The sequence below is a fragment of the Pelophylax lessonae genome, assembly GCF_965119305.1.
Source record: "Pelophylax lessonae genome assembly, chromosome: 3".
Lineage (NCBI taxonomy): Eukaryota > Metazoa > Chordata > Amphibia > Anura > Ranidae > Pelophylax > Pelophylax lessonae.
In genome coordinates, this window is record NC_138770.1 from 517,633,263 (window position 1) to 517,648,160 (window position 14,898).

General features: G+C 40.8%; 3 protein-coding genes across 3 annotated transcripts in view; 2 read left to right on the forward strand and 1 right to left on the reverse strand.

The window, feature by feature from the left end:
* LOC309549693 (sulfotransferase 6B1-like) overlaps positions 1–14,898 on the forward strand; it is a 607,359-nt gene that overhangs the window by 580,071 nt on the left and 12,390 nt on the right. The gene's annotated exons all lie outside the window — the stretch shown is intronic.
* Positions 1–14,898, forward strand: part of LOC309549695 (sulfotransferase 6B1-like) — a 403,842-nt gene that overhangs the window by 207,012 nt on the left and 181,932 nt on the right. The window lies entirely within an intron of this gene.
* The window catches only part of SHPRH (SNF2 histone linker PHD RING helicase), a 222,116-nt gene that overhangs the window by 84,829 nt on the left and 122,389 nt on the right, over positions 1–14,898 (reverse strand). Inside the window, exons 13-17 of the mRNA XM_082250133.1 lie at positions 13,779–14,035; positions 8,780–8,901; positions 2,782–2,870; positions 2,022–2,114; positions 1,214–1,321 (exon numbers count right to left, since the gene is read on the reverse strand). Of these exons, the coding sequence (XP_082106259.1) occupies positions 1,214–1,321; positions 2,022–2,114; positions 2,782–2,870; positions 8,780–8,901; positions 13,779–14,035 (669 nt within the window). The remainder of the gene's footprint in view (positions 1–1,213; positions 1,322–2,021; positions 2,115–2,781; positions 2,871–8,779; positions 8,902–13,778; positions 14,036–14,898) is intronic.

Here is a 14,898-nt window from a genome sequence, read left to right on the forward strand (position 1 = left end):
GAGGTGTTTTTTGAACTCTTTGTGCTATAATAACAACACTTCTAAAGGGATGAAGACCCTGCAGCTTTTCTCAGTAGAAAGCAGAGCAGCTAATTATAATGAACCAGTCCCTCTCAGAATCAGTATCCAAAGGAGATGTTGAAACAAACTTCTATTTCTTTAGAGCAACAAAATGTAGGGATCTGCTGAAAGGTTTGTTAAAATCCCTGCAATGTACATTAATTAGGGGAGAGTGTTTTTTTTTCAGCAAAAGTGGAGTTAGGCAGCTCATACATGAGTTCAATTTTTTCCTTTAACCATTGGGTTGTAGGAAAAAACTGACCTCAATCCCCCATCCACACATTTCAAGTGGATGGGGAAATCCTCCTGCTGAGATATTGTATTCTGACAGTGATAAAGGTTCCCCACTATTAGAATACACTGATCAGTGCTGCCAGCTCTGTCAGCAGAGTCTTGGTTGATGATAGATTAGGCAATAGCATGCAATGTCAAGCGGCAGCTGCCAAAGCCAGCAAAATATTAGCATGCATAAAGAAGGGGATGTATTCCAGAGATAAGACTATAATCCTTCCACTTTATAAAACTCTGGTCCGACCGCATCTGGAGTATTCTGTCCAGTTCTGGTCGCCGGTCCTCAGGAGGGATGTGTTGGAGCTGGAGAGAGTCCAGAGAAGGGCAACTAAACTGATTAGGGGATTGGAGGACCTTAATTATGAAGAGCGTCTGCAATCCCTTGATTTATTCTCCCTGGAGAAGAGACGCTGTTCAGTCTCTGCATCTCAAGGATCAGAACATTCAGGGCTATGTGAGATGATTACAGCCACACACACCTACACAGGTTGAACTGGATGGACTATTGTCTTTATTCAACCTCATCTACTATGTAACTATGTAGTTATAGCCTGCAGTACAGATGTTGATCTGTAGGTCGACTTCTGTACAATCACAGTGCTCATACATGGATCAAAATTTGTCTGATCCCTGCTGAACTAGCTGAAGTTAGATCCATGTATGGCCAGCTTAATGATTTATAAAAGTGTATTATTCCAGAGGTTCACTATTATGATGAGTATTATAATTACATGATGACTATTATGACTACAAAGGCAAAGTCTTAGCTGTCCCACCCAGCCTACTGTTATACAACTCCAAAAATGCAAAATGTTCAAAAAGAAAGAACATATGGAATGCCAAGAACTTATAAAACACTTACCTTTCGTTGCAGTTCTCTTAAATTTTGTAAACATGGTTGCAAAGCTTGGTGAGCTTCAGACACTTCGGCATTAGATTTGGTCATGTAGTGTTCTTTAAGCTGTTTTATCTACAAAAGAAACGGTAAATATTATATAAGTTTTGCTTAAGTAATTGACACAAGAGGACCTGATCAGACAATTGGCCTATGGCGCTATGTGACAAAGTTATTATTAAACAGTTTTGTCTTCCCTACAGTGTAATCTTTGGCTTACAGTGCAGCCTAGACATAGATGATGGACAGAGACATGTGGAAGAATAGGGGAGAAAATCAGTAAAATAAAATCAGGACTCTGACCAGCAGTACTAAGTTACTTGTAAGTGAAACAACCTTATGATGCTTAGAGTAAATTTTTTTATAAATTCACAGAGAATACAGGCTAGGTTTTATAAGGATAATTATTAAAGATGTTATTGCAGACTATATTATGCCTTTATATTAATATTACTGTACTAACATGGTATCTTTTAATAGACAGATATGCCCAGAGTGGGTCATCACAATAGAGTTATGGAGTGATAACATTCTCTACAATTCTCTATATTAAAATGATTGTATTTAATTACAATTTTCTTTAATTATATGATAAATAGTTACAATCATGTTAACAGTAAATGAAATGGTAGCTAACAGTTTCACAGCATTAGAAAATCTGAAAAGCAAAAGTGTGTGTTCAAAGATTTGGAAAGGTTTGTGAAACTTTTTACAGAATTCAACCAGTAACCAATTTCAGGTTATTTAAAATGACGGTACGTAACAAAATTTCAACCTCTTCTTCCAGTTTGTCATCTCTAAGTGTTGGTGGGATCCCAGGGTGCTTTGCTGTCAGCAGTTCCATCAGGTTGTGTGTAGAATGCAGCCTCTAAAAGGAAATCATCAACAGGAATTATTTAAACCAAGAAGCAAAATCCAATTGCTTTTTAATCATCTCTTCTGAACGATTCGGTGTGTGAAATAGGACAAAAAGTGTGATATATAATTTTGCATTAAACTGTGCACAAACACTGACACATCCAGTGTCAAAATGGAACAGAACCATTAATCAAATTGACCAACATTCTCAAAGCATAAGGGTGTTCATGGACTGATTTAGGCATTACCTGTGCAAAAATCTGCAGATCAAACCCTTTAGAATTTCCCTAGCACTAATAACAAGAACAGCTTACAAGCATCACACACAGAGTGTTTTTTTTGTGATCCACTTTTGTTAGTTTGCTGACTTGCGGAGATGATCATAGGTGGGTTCCATCATGTTTGGGGGCAGGCAAATATCTCACTGCCAGTCTCAACCAGACATTGTACTGTCTTGCACTGCCTTTTAACAATGGCCAAAATATTGTAGAAAACCTTTAACACATTTTCACATGGGCTAGGAATAAGCTGGTACCTCTCAGGTCTCAGATAAAAGAATAAAGCTATCCAGTGAAGAGCAGTACAGAACACATTAAGCAACATGTTTTTCATGCAGTACACCAAAACACTAATATATAATTTTGCCTCACTAGATTTGTTTTTACAGCTATACTTACTTGTAAGGAGTCAGTTTTCAGTTTCTCTTTGTGTTCTTCTGATGACCTCAATACTTCTCTATATAATTCTGCAGCCAATGTGTACTCACCTGCATGTAAAAAAAAAATGGGATTTTTGTCTTACCGTAAAATCCATGTTCATTGATGGACACAGCTCCTGATCTTCCTAACCATTGGGTTATACTGCCCCCTACAGGGGTAGCACACTAGGCAGAAAAAAAGCTCAACTATGCCTATGGGCAGTCCCAGGGGGTATACTCCCACTCTTAGCTATAGGCACTCAGCTTTGTTACAAACAGTGTCAGAAGAAAGCCAACTCCACAGAGGGGTGGGTGCTGTGTCCGTCAATGAACATCAGAGAAATGGATATTAAGGTAAGACAAAATTCACATTTTCTCTATCGTTCATTGACGGACACAGCTCCTGATCGTCTTAACCATTGGGAGGTCCCAAAGCAGTGTTAAATATGAGGGGTGGGTAGGAACAGCAGAAAAAAAATCCCCAAGGCTAAACCATAGGTAACATGGAGCTCAACCAAGAACAACTGGAGCTCACCTTGACCAGGTCCTCTAAACAGCAGCCTGCAAAACCTTGCGGCCAAAGAAAGCATCTGCCAACACATCCACTTTATGACATTTTGTAAAGATGTGCACAGACGACCAGGTAGCAGCCTTGCAAACCTGCATCACTGACGTCTAATGATGGAAGGCCCAGGAGGAACTAAGCGCGCTAGTAGAGTGCACCATAACAGGGAAAGGAGGAACCTGACCCTTAATTGAATAGGCTTGAAACACCGTCTGTCTGATCCATCTGGAAATGGTCACAGCAGAAGCAGAGAACCCCTTCCGAGGTCCATTAGTTTGCATAAATAGTGAGCCTGACTTCCTAAAAGACTCCGTAGTTGCCAGGTACACCCTAATTGCCCGAACCACATCCAAGAAATGCAAGGCAATTTCTTTCAAATGTTTTGGCCTGGGACACAGGGAAGGCAACACAATGTCTTCATTCAAATTAAAATCAGAGACAACCTTTAGAAGGAATGACGGTCAGGGACAGAGAACCACCTTATCTCTGTGAACAACCACGCAAGGTGAACGACAAGACAATAACACCAGCTCTGACACCCTGAGCGCAGAAGTGATTGCCACCATAAAGGCCACCTTCTTGGAGAATGTAAGCAGGGTAACCTCCCTAAGATTTTCAAAAGGAGGTTTCTGGAGGACTGAAAGCACCAAATTGAGGAAGCTGCACCAGAGGAGCCAAGTGTCGAACTCCCTGGATAAAAGTATGCACCAAAGAAAGTGTGGCCAATGGTCGTTGAAAGAAGACTATATGTATAATACAATCACCGCTACCCTTCAATATCCAAACACTGTGTCAATATTTCAGTATACTAATTAACTATATAAAATTGCTGCTGTACACTCCTGGTGATTTAACGACACTATAAATAACATAAATATTCTTACAGTGCAGCGCAACCAAAAATCACCATAAAAAGTAATAGAATAAAAATATAATAAATATTAAAAATGTGTGTGTCTTCAATCAATGTCCTTTTAAATCAACAATACATAAAACTATCCCCCAAAAAACAAAGTCCATTTGTAAAAAAAAAAAAAAAGAAAAAAATTCAATATAAAGAGTGATCCACCACAGTGTTCTTCAATCACTTAATGACACCATAAAATGCACACCACCACCGGCTGGAAAACCTGCTCACCTCACAGATGAGATCAATTAGCTTTGTATATAGACACTCCTGCAGTCTCCAGTTCTCAGTGCTCTCTATTTGAACATAGTTTATTAAAAGCCCCCATATAAAAAACACTTACAAAATGTAAAATCAAAAGCGCTAGTAAGCAGTAAGAGGAGCTTGCAGAGCCGGAAGTGGAAGGGAGGGGGAGGGGGTCTGTATGAGGGACTCAGCAATGGGGGGTGCCTGCGGGAAGGAGGGGAGGGGGAAGGAGGGGAACCCGGGGGTCCGATTGTCCCAAGGAGGAGCCCACGTCCACCCACAACCCTCTAGAGGGAGAGGGGGGGCAGCTACTCACCATACGAGGAACCAGGCGGGCACCGCTCCAGACAGAACCCCTAGCCATCAAAATGGGCGGGCTATCGACCAGGAGGAACGCTACAACTCAGACCGAGGCCAGGTCCTATGCATCCGCATGAGACGTTTAACTCGCAGGCCAGCCCCTGTCCAGCCCCTGTCCAGTGGGGCTATGTAGCGGTCGAACTAGCGTGGAGCTGAGGCCTGCGCTCGCTTGCTGGCCAGACTAGGGTGACCACTGCATTTTAAAAAAATATCCAGCCTGTTGCCCAGTCCAGCAGTTGATTGTAGATTCTCACAGGAAAAATCCATAAAAAGTAAAAAAATTGCCAGGACCAAAGATCCCAGCAAGGAACTAGGTCCTTACACCTGACTAGGCAGGAGTAAGGGCCTATAGCTGAGAGTGGGATTATAGCCCCTGGGACTGCCCATAGACGTAGTCAAGCTTTTTTTCTGCCTAGTGTCCTACTCCTGTAGGGGGCAGTATAACCCAATGTTTAAGAAGATCAGGAGCTGTGTACGTCAATGAACGATAAAGAAAAAAAACTTATGAAAATATAAGGAACAAAGAACCATATCAAGTAGTATCACTTAAGCAGGCTTTGTGCACACTCCAAATAAAATTAGCAAACACGGCTTAGCTGAAGGAAGGATATCACAGCCCTTACCTCCATGACACACTAAGCTGAACTATAATATGTTTACTGTTACAGCTTTTTAGGCTAAGAGAAGGAAGAAGCTTAACAGGCTATTAATTAGCACCAAGCAAAATCCACCCCAGCATTTGGGCTTTGCCAGGACTCTCATGTTAACCTGCCCTTGTTCTGGTAGCAGACATTTTATTAGTGATTATAGCTCAACAAGGTAAAATAAAATAAGGGGCTTAAAGCTGCAAGACACAAAATCAAAGAGCTGTCCTTAATTCTCAAACTATGGAGAGCAGAAGAGTAAAAGGGATTTGAGGAGGGCAGGCAGAACTTGTCTAAAAGTGATCACTGAAGAAGATCAGCACTAAAGGGAGGGGGTGACATGTCCTAAGTTTTTCTTGGCCAGGGTTCAGAAGTGCCCAACAAGAAGACTAAGAGATAAAGCAATAGGTAGCCTGGGAGTGCTGCAGCTAACTGGCCCAGGAGCCTGCATGCATGTAGAATAACCAATACATCCACTTCTTGAAGCATTGTGCGAACAGGCAAATAATTGTGGTCTTTCTTCCATGCTGTCAGTCTCAGTTGGTTACCATTTCATTAAGCAACACAGAGGCAAAAGTCATTACTGCACTTACTAACTGACTTATAAAGGTTGCTGGCCATGTTATCACCACAGACATGAAAGTCTTTAAGGTGGGAGGTAAAGAGAGGACACAAACCCCAAGGTAGACTATAGGCAAGTCACTTTGGATGTTGTGGGGTATACATTTGTTACATACCAAATATCACATTTTCTATTATTTATATGTTCTCTTTTCATTTTAAATCTGACATTTATGCAGAGATGCATAGTAACTAAGTAGAACTACTTCACTACTGTACTTAAGTACCGAAAGGCAGTATCTGTACTTTCCTAGAGTAGAATTTTTTTCTCCTACTTCCACTTTTACTTCACTACATTTTTTCAATGATTTCAATACTTCTACTCCGATATTTTTTTTTTTGTGCTGCATAGTTACTCGTTACTATTATAAAAATGACCACTGCCAGAACAGTAGATGGCAGGTTTCATGAAGCTCAAAAGAGGTGTATTATCAGCGCATATGAAAATAAAAGCTACTGTATGTATAAATAAAAGCTGCATTTGAAATAATAAAAAACTATATGATGTTCAAAAAACTTTTGACTTCTTTATTTAATAACTACATAACGCAGTACTTGTACTTTTACTTTCAGTACTTGAGTAGCATTTTTTTTTTCAAAACTACTGGTACTTTTACTTTCAGTACTTAAGTAGCAAAATTTTTTAAAAAAAACTACTTGCAATACTTAAGTACAAAAAATGTTGAATACTTTAGTACTTCTACTCAAGTCACTTTTTGATTGAGCACTTCCACTTCTACTCAAGTCACTTTTTGATCGAGCACTTGTACTTTTACTCAAGTATGGGTTTCAAGTACTTTATACAACTCTGAATTTATGCTTGGTCCTGGTAGATGAAGGGGGACTAAACAGGCAGCAGGATCAGACTGCTGATAACATAATTTTACCCTCACTTTTAGCCCTTTGGTGCTGCCAAAGCTGCTTATGCTTATACTATCACCAGTCTGATCCTATTGTTTTCAAAAACACAAACACATCTTTTAGATACAATACAAGGAAGTGCATATTCTTTGCTATGAAATTCATGTTACCATTCCACTAAGGTTTTTACAGTCTTTTTACTTTTTTATGCACGCTGTTATCACCTAAATAGGTTACCAAGTACATCCAGCAGATGGAGCTGGTATTTTTTCCTGCTTAACTTTTTTACATCAAACATTTTAATATTAATCTAAATCAGGGGTGGGGAACCTTTTTCCTGCCAAGGGCCATTTGGATATTTATAACATAATTTGGGGGCCGTAAAAAATGATCAACTAAAAAATTAGCCTGTTATATTTGGTCAAACATTTAATTAACTTACCCCTATAATGTAATGGCTGGAACTGCTTCTCTTCGGTGAGGTGTGTGATGTTAGCTGGTATTGATGATGTTGCTACTTGCAACTGGTTTTCCAGGTTTGCGACGGTCAGTCTGGAGTGCAGTCGACTGCGGTGGTAAGTTTTGAAAAGAACTGCTGGTGGGTACTGCTGGCTGGTACTGCTGGTGGGTACTACTGGTGGGTACTGCTGGTGGGTACAGCTGCCTGGTACTGCTGGCAGGTACTGCTGGTGGGTACTGCTCGCTGGTACTGCTGGTGGGTACAGCTGGTGGGTACAGCTGGCTGGTACTGCTGGTGGGAAATGTTGGCTGGTACTGCTGTCTGGTACTGCTGTGGGTACTGCTAGCTGGTACTGCTGTGGGTACTGCTGTCTGGTACTGCTGTGAGTACTGCTGGCTGGTACTGCTGTGGGTACTGTTGGCACTGCTGGCTGGTACTGCTGTGAGTGCTGCTGGTTCAGGCTGGTACTGCTGTCTGGTACAGCTGGCTCAGGCTGGTACTGCTGGCTCAGGCTGGTACACTGCTGGCTGGTACTGCTGTGGGTACTGCTGGCTCAGGCTGGTACACTGCGGGCTGGTCCTGCTGTGGGTACTGCTGGCTCAGGCTGGTACACTGCGGGCTGGTCCTGCTGTGGGTACTGCTGACTCAGGCTGGTACTGCTGTGGGTACTGCTGGCTCAGGCTGGTAGTGCTGGCTGGTACAGCTGTGGATACTGCTGGTGGCAAATGCTGGCTAGAGACTCAGGAACAGCGCTGGAGGAAGATAGAGGCGATGCTTCCTGAATTGGTCAGTCTCCTCACAGGTGGAGTGCATTTGATATCAATCCGCCTGTGACTCACTCAGACTGTCAGGATGGAGCCGGAACTATACAGGAAACATCGGCTCCGTTCTGACAGCTCAGCTGAGACAGACTCAGCGGCACAGGGGGCCGAACCAAATAATTTTGCTGGCCGGGCAGTAGGTTCCCCACCCCTGAATGATGGTTTTTATACTTTGAAACTAGGAATTCAGAGCCTATGTTTTCTTAGTAACACTGTCACTGCAAGCACTCTTGAAACCATTAATGGCATTTACTACAACAAAAGCAATGGACCAGGTACACAAAGTCGAACATTCTTACTGTAATGGTTACAATTAGAATTCGATTCAAATCATTTTTGAAAAACAAAATTTATAGCATGATAACATTAGTCCATCTCTTATATGATCACAAAGTTCAATATTTCAACAGCAAAAATACTCTAATATGTGTGGTTAATAATTATCATCAGTAAGGTAATAGATAACTACCAATACCCAGTTCAATCAAATCACCTTTAATGATATGGATTCCAGCCAGGCCATTAAAAGCACAGACAAGCTGACGATGGGCCTCTTCACACTCTGTACGACATTTCTTCTGCAGAGATGTCAGCAACTCTTCCATTGTCATTGTGCTGGAACACAAAGTCAGTCAAAGTCAAAATTTTCATTAATGTATGTTAATTCCCACAAATGGTTACACGTGTATATTTAAACTTTATAACTTATATACTTTATACTTACCTGAGCCCGATTCCATCCAGTGATGTGCACAAGAGAAGCAGCTCTCTCCGCTGTCTCCCTTCTCCCTGGGCAGATTGATAGCAGTGGGAACCATTGGCTCCCGCTGCTGTCAGTCAAATGCTGTGGGGGGGGGTAGGGTCAAGCCTGCCACTCTGTGTCCACAGACGCAGACAGGGTGGCTTGGAGGCAATCACACACGGATGCCCCCATGGAAAGTGGCTTTTCATGGGGGAACTTGCCAAAGAGGAGGAGCCTGCAGAGACAGCGGGGGACCCCAGAAGAAGAGGATTTGGGCTGCTATGTGCAAAACCATTGCACAGAGCAGGTAAGTATAACATGTTTGTTATTTTAATAAATGCCACTTTAAGAAACTGTTTAAAATGGTCATCTATTATAAATTTATATGAATCGTACAGTATAAAATAGGAAGTATAAAAAAATAAATGAAAATGTGCACAAATGTGTGCCTGTTTAACAAATTCATTAAGACTGCATGGTTTTTAGCCTCTGAAAGATTCAACATACTGGAATAAATTGTTGCCCAATTTGACAATGTTTAACTTGGTCTCACCAATACCCGATCATGAGGAGAGAGACTAAGTACGTTGTATACAGAGAGAAAAAGGAGAGTGTGTGTGTGCATGTGTATGAGAGGAGCTATAGAAGGCAAACCAGGAGTTGATCATGGACCATGGGGAAAGACAGAGAAGCACAATAGCAACTGGTTGCAGACCAGGCTAGAAGAGAGGAGGTAAATACAGTATACTCTTGTCAAGGGGTGGAGGGGAGAAAGGAGCAACAGCTAACCATGGAATATTGAGAGATTAAGAAGACAAAGTAGGAGCAGACTAGAGAGGAAGAGAGCAGAGAGAGTGTAAGCTGATTACACACTGGGGATAGTGTAAGAAAGAAGGCAGATAATAGATGCTCATGACTTGGTAAAGAAACAAAAGTGGGATCTGATTTTGGAAAAGAGAGGCAAAGAAGAGGTCTAGTATGATCACGAGGAGAAGAGGTAGAGTGGGTCTGAGAAAGATAGGGGCCAGAGGAAGAAACAATGATTGTGGCTAAGGTGGAAGAAATCAGAGCAGAAGCAAATTGTGGACACAAAAGACAGGCCAAACCAGAACTGCTTATTGCTGAGTGGTGGAGTGAAGGGAGAGAAGCGATAGCTGATAATATTCCACTAGGAGAGGATGTAGAAAAAAACTGAACATGTAATGAGGAGAGAGGACTCAGCTGGGACAGCTGATAATTTAGATCCGGGCTATACCCTATGCACTGATAATTCACAGAAAACATAGACCGCAGAATCTCCAGTGCAAGGAGGATATATATATATATATATATATATATATATATATATATATATACATATACATACATACACAGTCAGGTCCATAAGTATTGGGTCATCGACACAATTCTAATATTTTTGGCTCTATACACCACCACAATGGATTTGAAATGAAACAAACAAGATGTGTTTTAACTGCAAATGTTCAGCTTGAATTTGAGGGTATTTACATCCAAATCAGATGAAAGGTGTAGGAATTACAACAGTTTGTTTATGTGCCTCCCACTTTTTAAGGGACCAAAAGTAATGGGACAATTGGCTGCTCAGCTGTTCCACGGCCAGCCAGGTGTGTGTTATTCCCTCATTATCCCATTTACAAGGAGCAGATAAAAGGTCCAGAGTTCATTTCAAGTGTGCTATTTGCATTTGGAATCTGTTGCTGTCAATTCTCAATATGAGATCCAAAGAGCTGTCACTATCAGTGAAGCAAGCCATCATTAGGCTGAAAAATCAAAACAAACCCATCAGAGAGATAGCAAAAACATTAGGTGTGGCCAAATCAACTGTTTGGAACATCCTTAAAAAGAAAGAACACACCGGTGAGCTCAGCAACACCAAAAGACACAAAAGACCACAGAAAACGACTGTGGTGGATGCCTGAAGAATTCTTTCCCTGGTGAAGAAAACACCCTTTACAACAGTTGGCCAGATCAAGAACACTCTTCAGGAGGTAGGTGTATGTGTGTCAAAGTCAACAATCAAGAGAAGACTTCACCAGAGTGAATACAGGGGGTTCACTTCAAGATGTAAACCATTGGTGAGCCTCAAAACAGGAAGGCCAGATTAGAGTTTGCCAAACAACATCTAAAAAAGCCTTCACAGTTCTGGAACAACATCCTATGGACAGATGAGACCAAGATCAACTTGTACCAGAGTGATGGGAAGAGAAGAGTATGGAGAAGGAAAGGAACTGCTCATGATCCAAAGCATACCACCTCATCAGTGAAGCATGGTGGTGGTAGTGTCATGGCGTGGGCATGTATGGCTGCCAATGGAACTGGTTCTCTTGTATTTATTGATGATGTGACTGCTGACAAAAGCAGCAGGATGAATTCTGAAGTGTTTCGGGCAATATTATCTGCTCATATTCAGCCAAATGCTTCAGAACTCATTGGATGGCGCTTCACAGTGCAGATGGACAATGCCGAAGCATACTGCGAAAGCAACCAAAGAGTTTTTTAATGGAAAGAAGTGGAATGTTATGCAATGGCCAAGTCAATCACCTGACCTGAATCCGATTGAGCATTCATTTAACTTGCTAAAGACAAAACTGAAGGGAAAATGCCCCAAGAACAAGCAGGAACTGAAGACAGTTGCAGTAGAGGCCTGGCAGAGCATCACCAGGGATGAAGCCCAGCGTCTGGAGATGTTTATGCGTTCCAGACTTCAGGCTGTAATTGACTACAAAGGATTTGCAACCAAGTATTAAAAAGTGAAAGTTTGATTTATGATTGTTAATCTGTCCCATTACTTTTGGCCCCTAAAAAGTGGGAGGCACATATACAAACTGTTTTAATTCCTACACCGTTCACCTGATTTGGATGTAAATACCCTCAAACTAAAGCTGAATGTCTGCAGTTAAAGCACCTCTTGTTTGTTTTATTTCAATTCCATTGTGGTGGTGTATAGAGCCAAACAGATTAGAATTGTGTTGATGTCCCAATAGTTATGGACCTGACTGTACATACAGTTGGGAAAATATGTATTTGACCTTATGCAGATTTTGTAAGTTTGCCCACTTACAAAGAAATTAAGGATTTATTATTTTTTTTAATCATAGGTGTATTTTAAATGATAAAGACATCAACCAAAAATTCAGAAAAAAACACATGATACAAATGTTATTAATTGAGTTGCAGTTCAGTGAGTAAAATAAGTATTTTATCCCCAAGCAAAACATGAGTTAGTACTTGGTGGAGAAACCCTTGTTGGCAAGCACAGAGGTAAAGGCGTTTTTTGTAGTTGGTTACCAGGTTTGCACACATCCAAGGAGAGATTTTGGTCCACTCTTTTTTACTGATCTTTTCTAAATCCTTAAGGTTTATTGGCTGTCGCTTGGCAACTCAAAGTTTCAGCTCCCTTCATAAAATTTTCCATAGGATTAAGGTCTGGAGACTGGCTAGGCCACTCCATGATCTTAATGTGCATCTTCTTGAGCCACTCCTTTGTTGCATTGGCGGTATGTTTTTCGTCATTGTCATGCTGGAAAATCCATCGATGACCCATCTTCAGTGTTGTGGCTGAAGGAAGAAGGTTCTCATCCAAGATTTAACAATACATGGCCCCATCCATTGGCCCCTAAATGCGGCAAAGTTGGCCTGTACCTTTAGCGGAGAAACAGCCTCAAAGCATAATGTTTCCACCTCTTTGCTTGACTGTAGGGATGGTGTTCTTGGGGTCATAGTCAACATTTTTCTTTCTCTAAACATGGCGAGTCAAGTTAATGTCAAAGAGCTCAATTTTGGTCTAATATGACCACAGCACTTTCTCCCAATCCTTCTCTGAATCATTTAGATGTTCATTGGCAAACTTCAGACGGGCCTGTATATATGTGCCTTACTGAGGAGGGGAACCTTGTGGGTGCTGTGGGATTTCAATCCATGGCGGCGTATTGTGTTACCAATGGTTTGTTTGGTGACTGTGGTCCTACCTGTCTTGAGATAATTCAGAAGCTCCTCCTGTGTAGTTCTGGGCTGATCCCTCACTTTTCTCATGATCATCCTTCCCCATGAGGCAAAATCTTGCATGAAACTCCAGACTGAGGGGAATTGATAGTTATTTTGTATTTCTTCCATTTGCGATTAATCGCTCCAACAGTTGTCTCCTTCTCACCAAGCTTCTTGCTGATGGTCTTGTGGCCCATTCCAGCCTTGAGCAGGTCTACAATCGTGTCCCTGACGTCCTTTGACAGCTCGTTGATCTTGCCCATGATGGTGAGTTTGAATGGAAGAAATAGATTCTATGTTCTGTGTGTTTTATACATAACAAATTGTCGTTAGGAGCACCTTCTTAAATTGACAGGACTAATCTGTGTACCACATGAGCACATAATGTAGCCAGTCTGTGGGAGCCAGAATTATTGTTGGTTGGTAGGGGATCAAAGACTTATTTTACTCACTGAACTGCAACTCATTTTATAACATTTGTATCATGTGTTTTTTCTGGATTTTTGGTTGATATTCTGTCTCAATCATTTAAAGTACACCTATGATAAAAATGATAGACCCTTCATTTCTTTGTAAGTGGGCAAACTTACAAAATCTGCAGGGGATCAAATAATTATTTTCCTCACTGTATAGTTTATACATACAGACACACATATACACATGCATACACAATCACACACACACACACAAACACACACACTCTAAGATAATGGAACTATGGGTAGTTAACCAATACGTCTGTTACCTCTTCTGTAACGGTAAAAATTCTCCACGGACAGCCTGTGGATGGCAACAAGCCTGCCTTAATCTCAGAAGGGGATACAAGATGGAGGACACAGTTCGTCTGTCTAAGCTACTCAACTTGAGAGACCAATCTGAGATTTTGCGTAGTTTAGCAAGGGCATCCTGACAGCATACTTCATGCTGCCTATGGTAGAAATGTCTTTCCACTGGGGAGAAATGCAGCCAGTGTACATCTTCTGTTTGCTCTGGGATTTGAATCTGATAAAAGGAAATACATAAATTGCAGTTATGGTTTTTCTAATGCAGTAGAGCAGCTAAAATGAAACAGAGAGAGATGTACCACACTACATCCTCCCTTCTACAATCTTATACTATGGCAGAGCAAACATTTAAAGAGTAACTCCTCTTTAGACATGATTTCCCTTTGGGAGTATCTCCACAAAAATTATATGATTTATATCTTAGTGTAGACTTTATACAGAAAGCCTCCAGGTAGCCATATTAAACTGTTTTACAGAAAATTACAGTGCAGTAGATTTAAAAGGAAAGCAAATTTATAATAACATTCATTTACAATATGACTTGTGTGGTAATTGTACATGCAGTGTTTTTTTTATTTTTTTATTTCCTAATTGTTTTTTTCCCAGGAAAGCGGAGTTACACTTTAATTTTACAAATGCAATATCATTTCTATTTTTATATGGGCAAAAAGTTGCCCTCTTCAATATATAATGATATATAAATAACTATGGGGTTGCTTTACTAAAGGTAAACAGACTGTGCATTTTGCAAGTGCAGTTACACTCTCCAGAGCTTAGTAAATGAGCGGAAGTACTGTTGATGTCCATCATCTAATTATGTGCAAGCAAAAATACAGTTTTTTTCTTTTTTTTATAATTTCCTTGCATGTGATTGGGTATTTGTTGCAAGTTGAAGCTTTACCTCATTTGCTAAGCTCTGGAGCAAATACCCTTGCAAATTCCACAGTCTATTTCCCTTAGTAAATCAGTGAGTAGATTGAGTATATATACAGCGGGTAAAATATTGAACACATCACCATTTTTCTAGGTAAATATATTTCTAAAGGTGCCATTGACATGAGATTTCACCACATGCCAGTA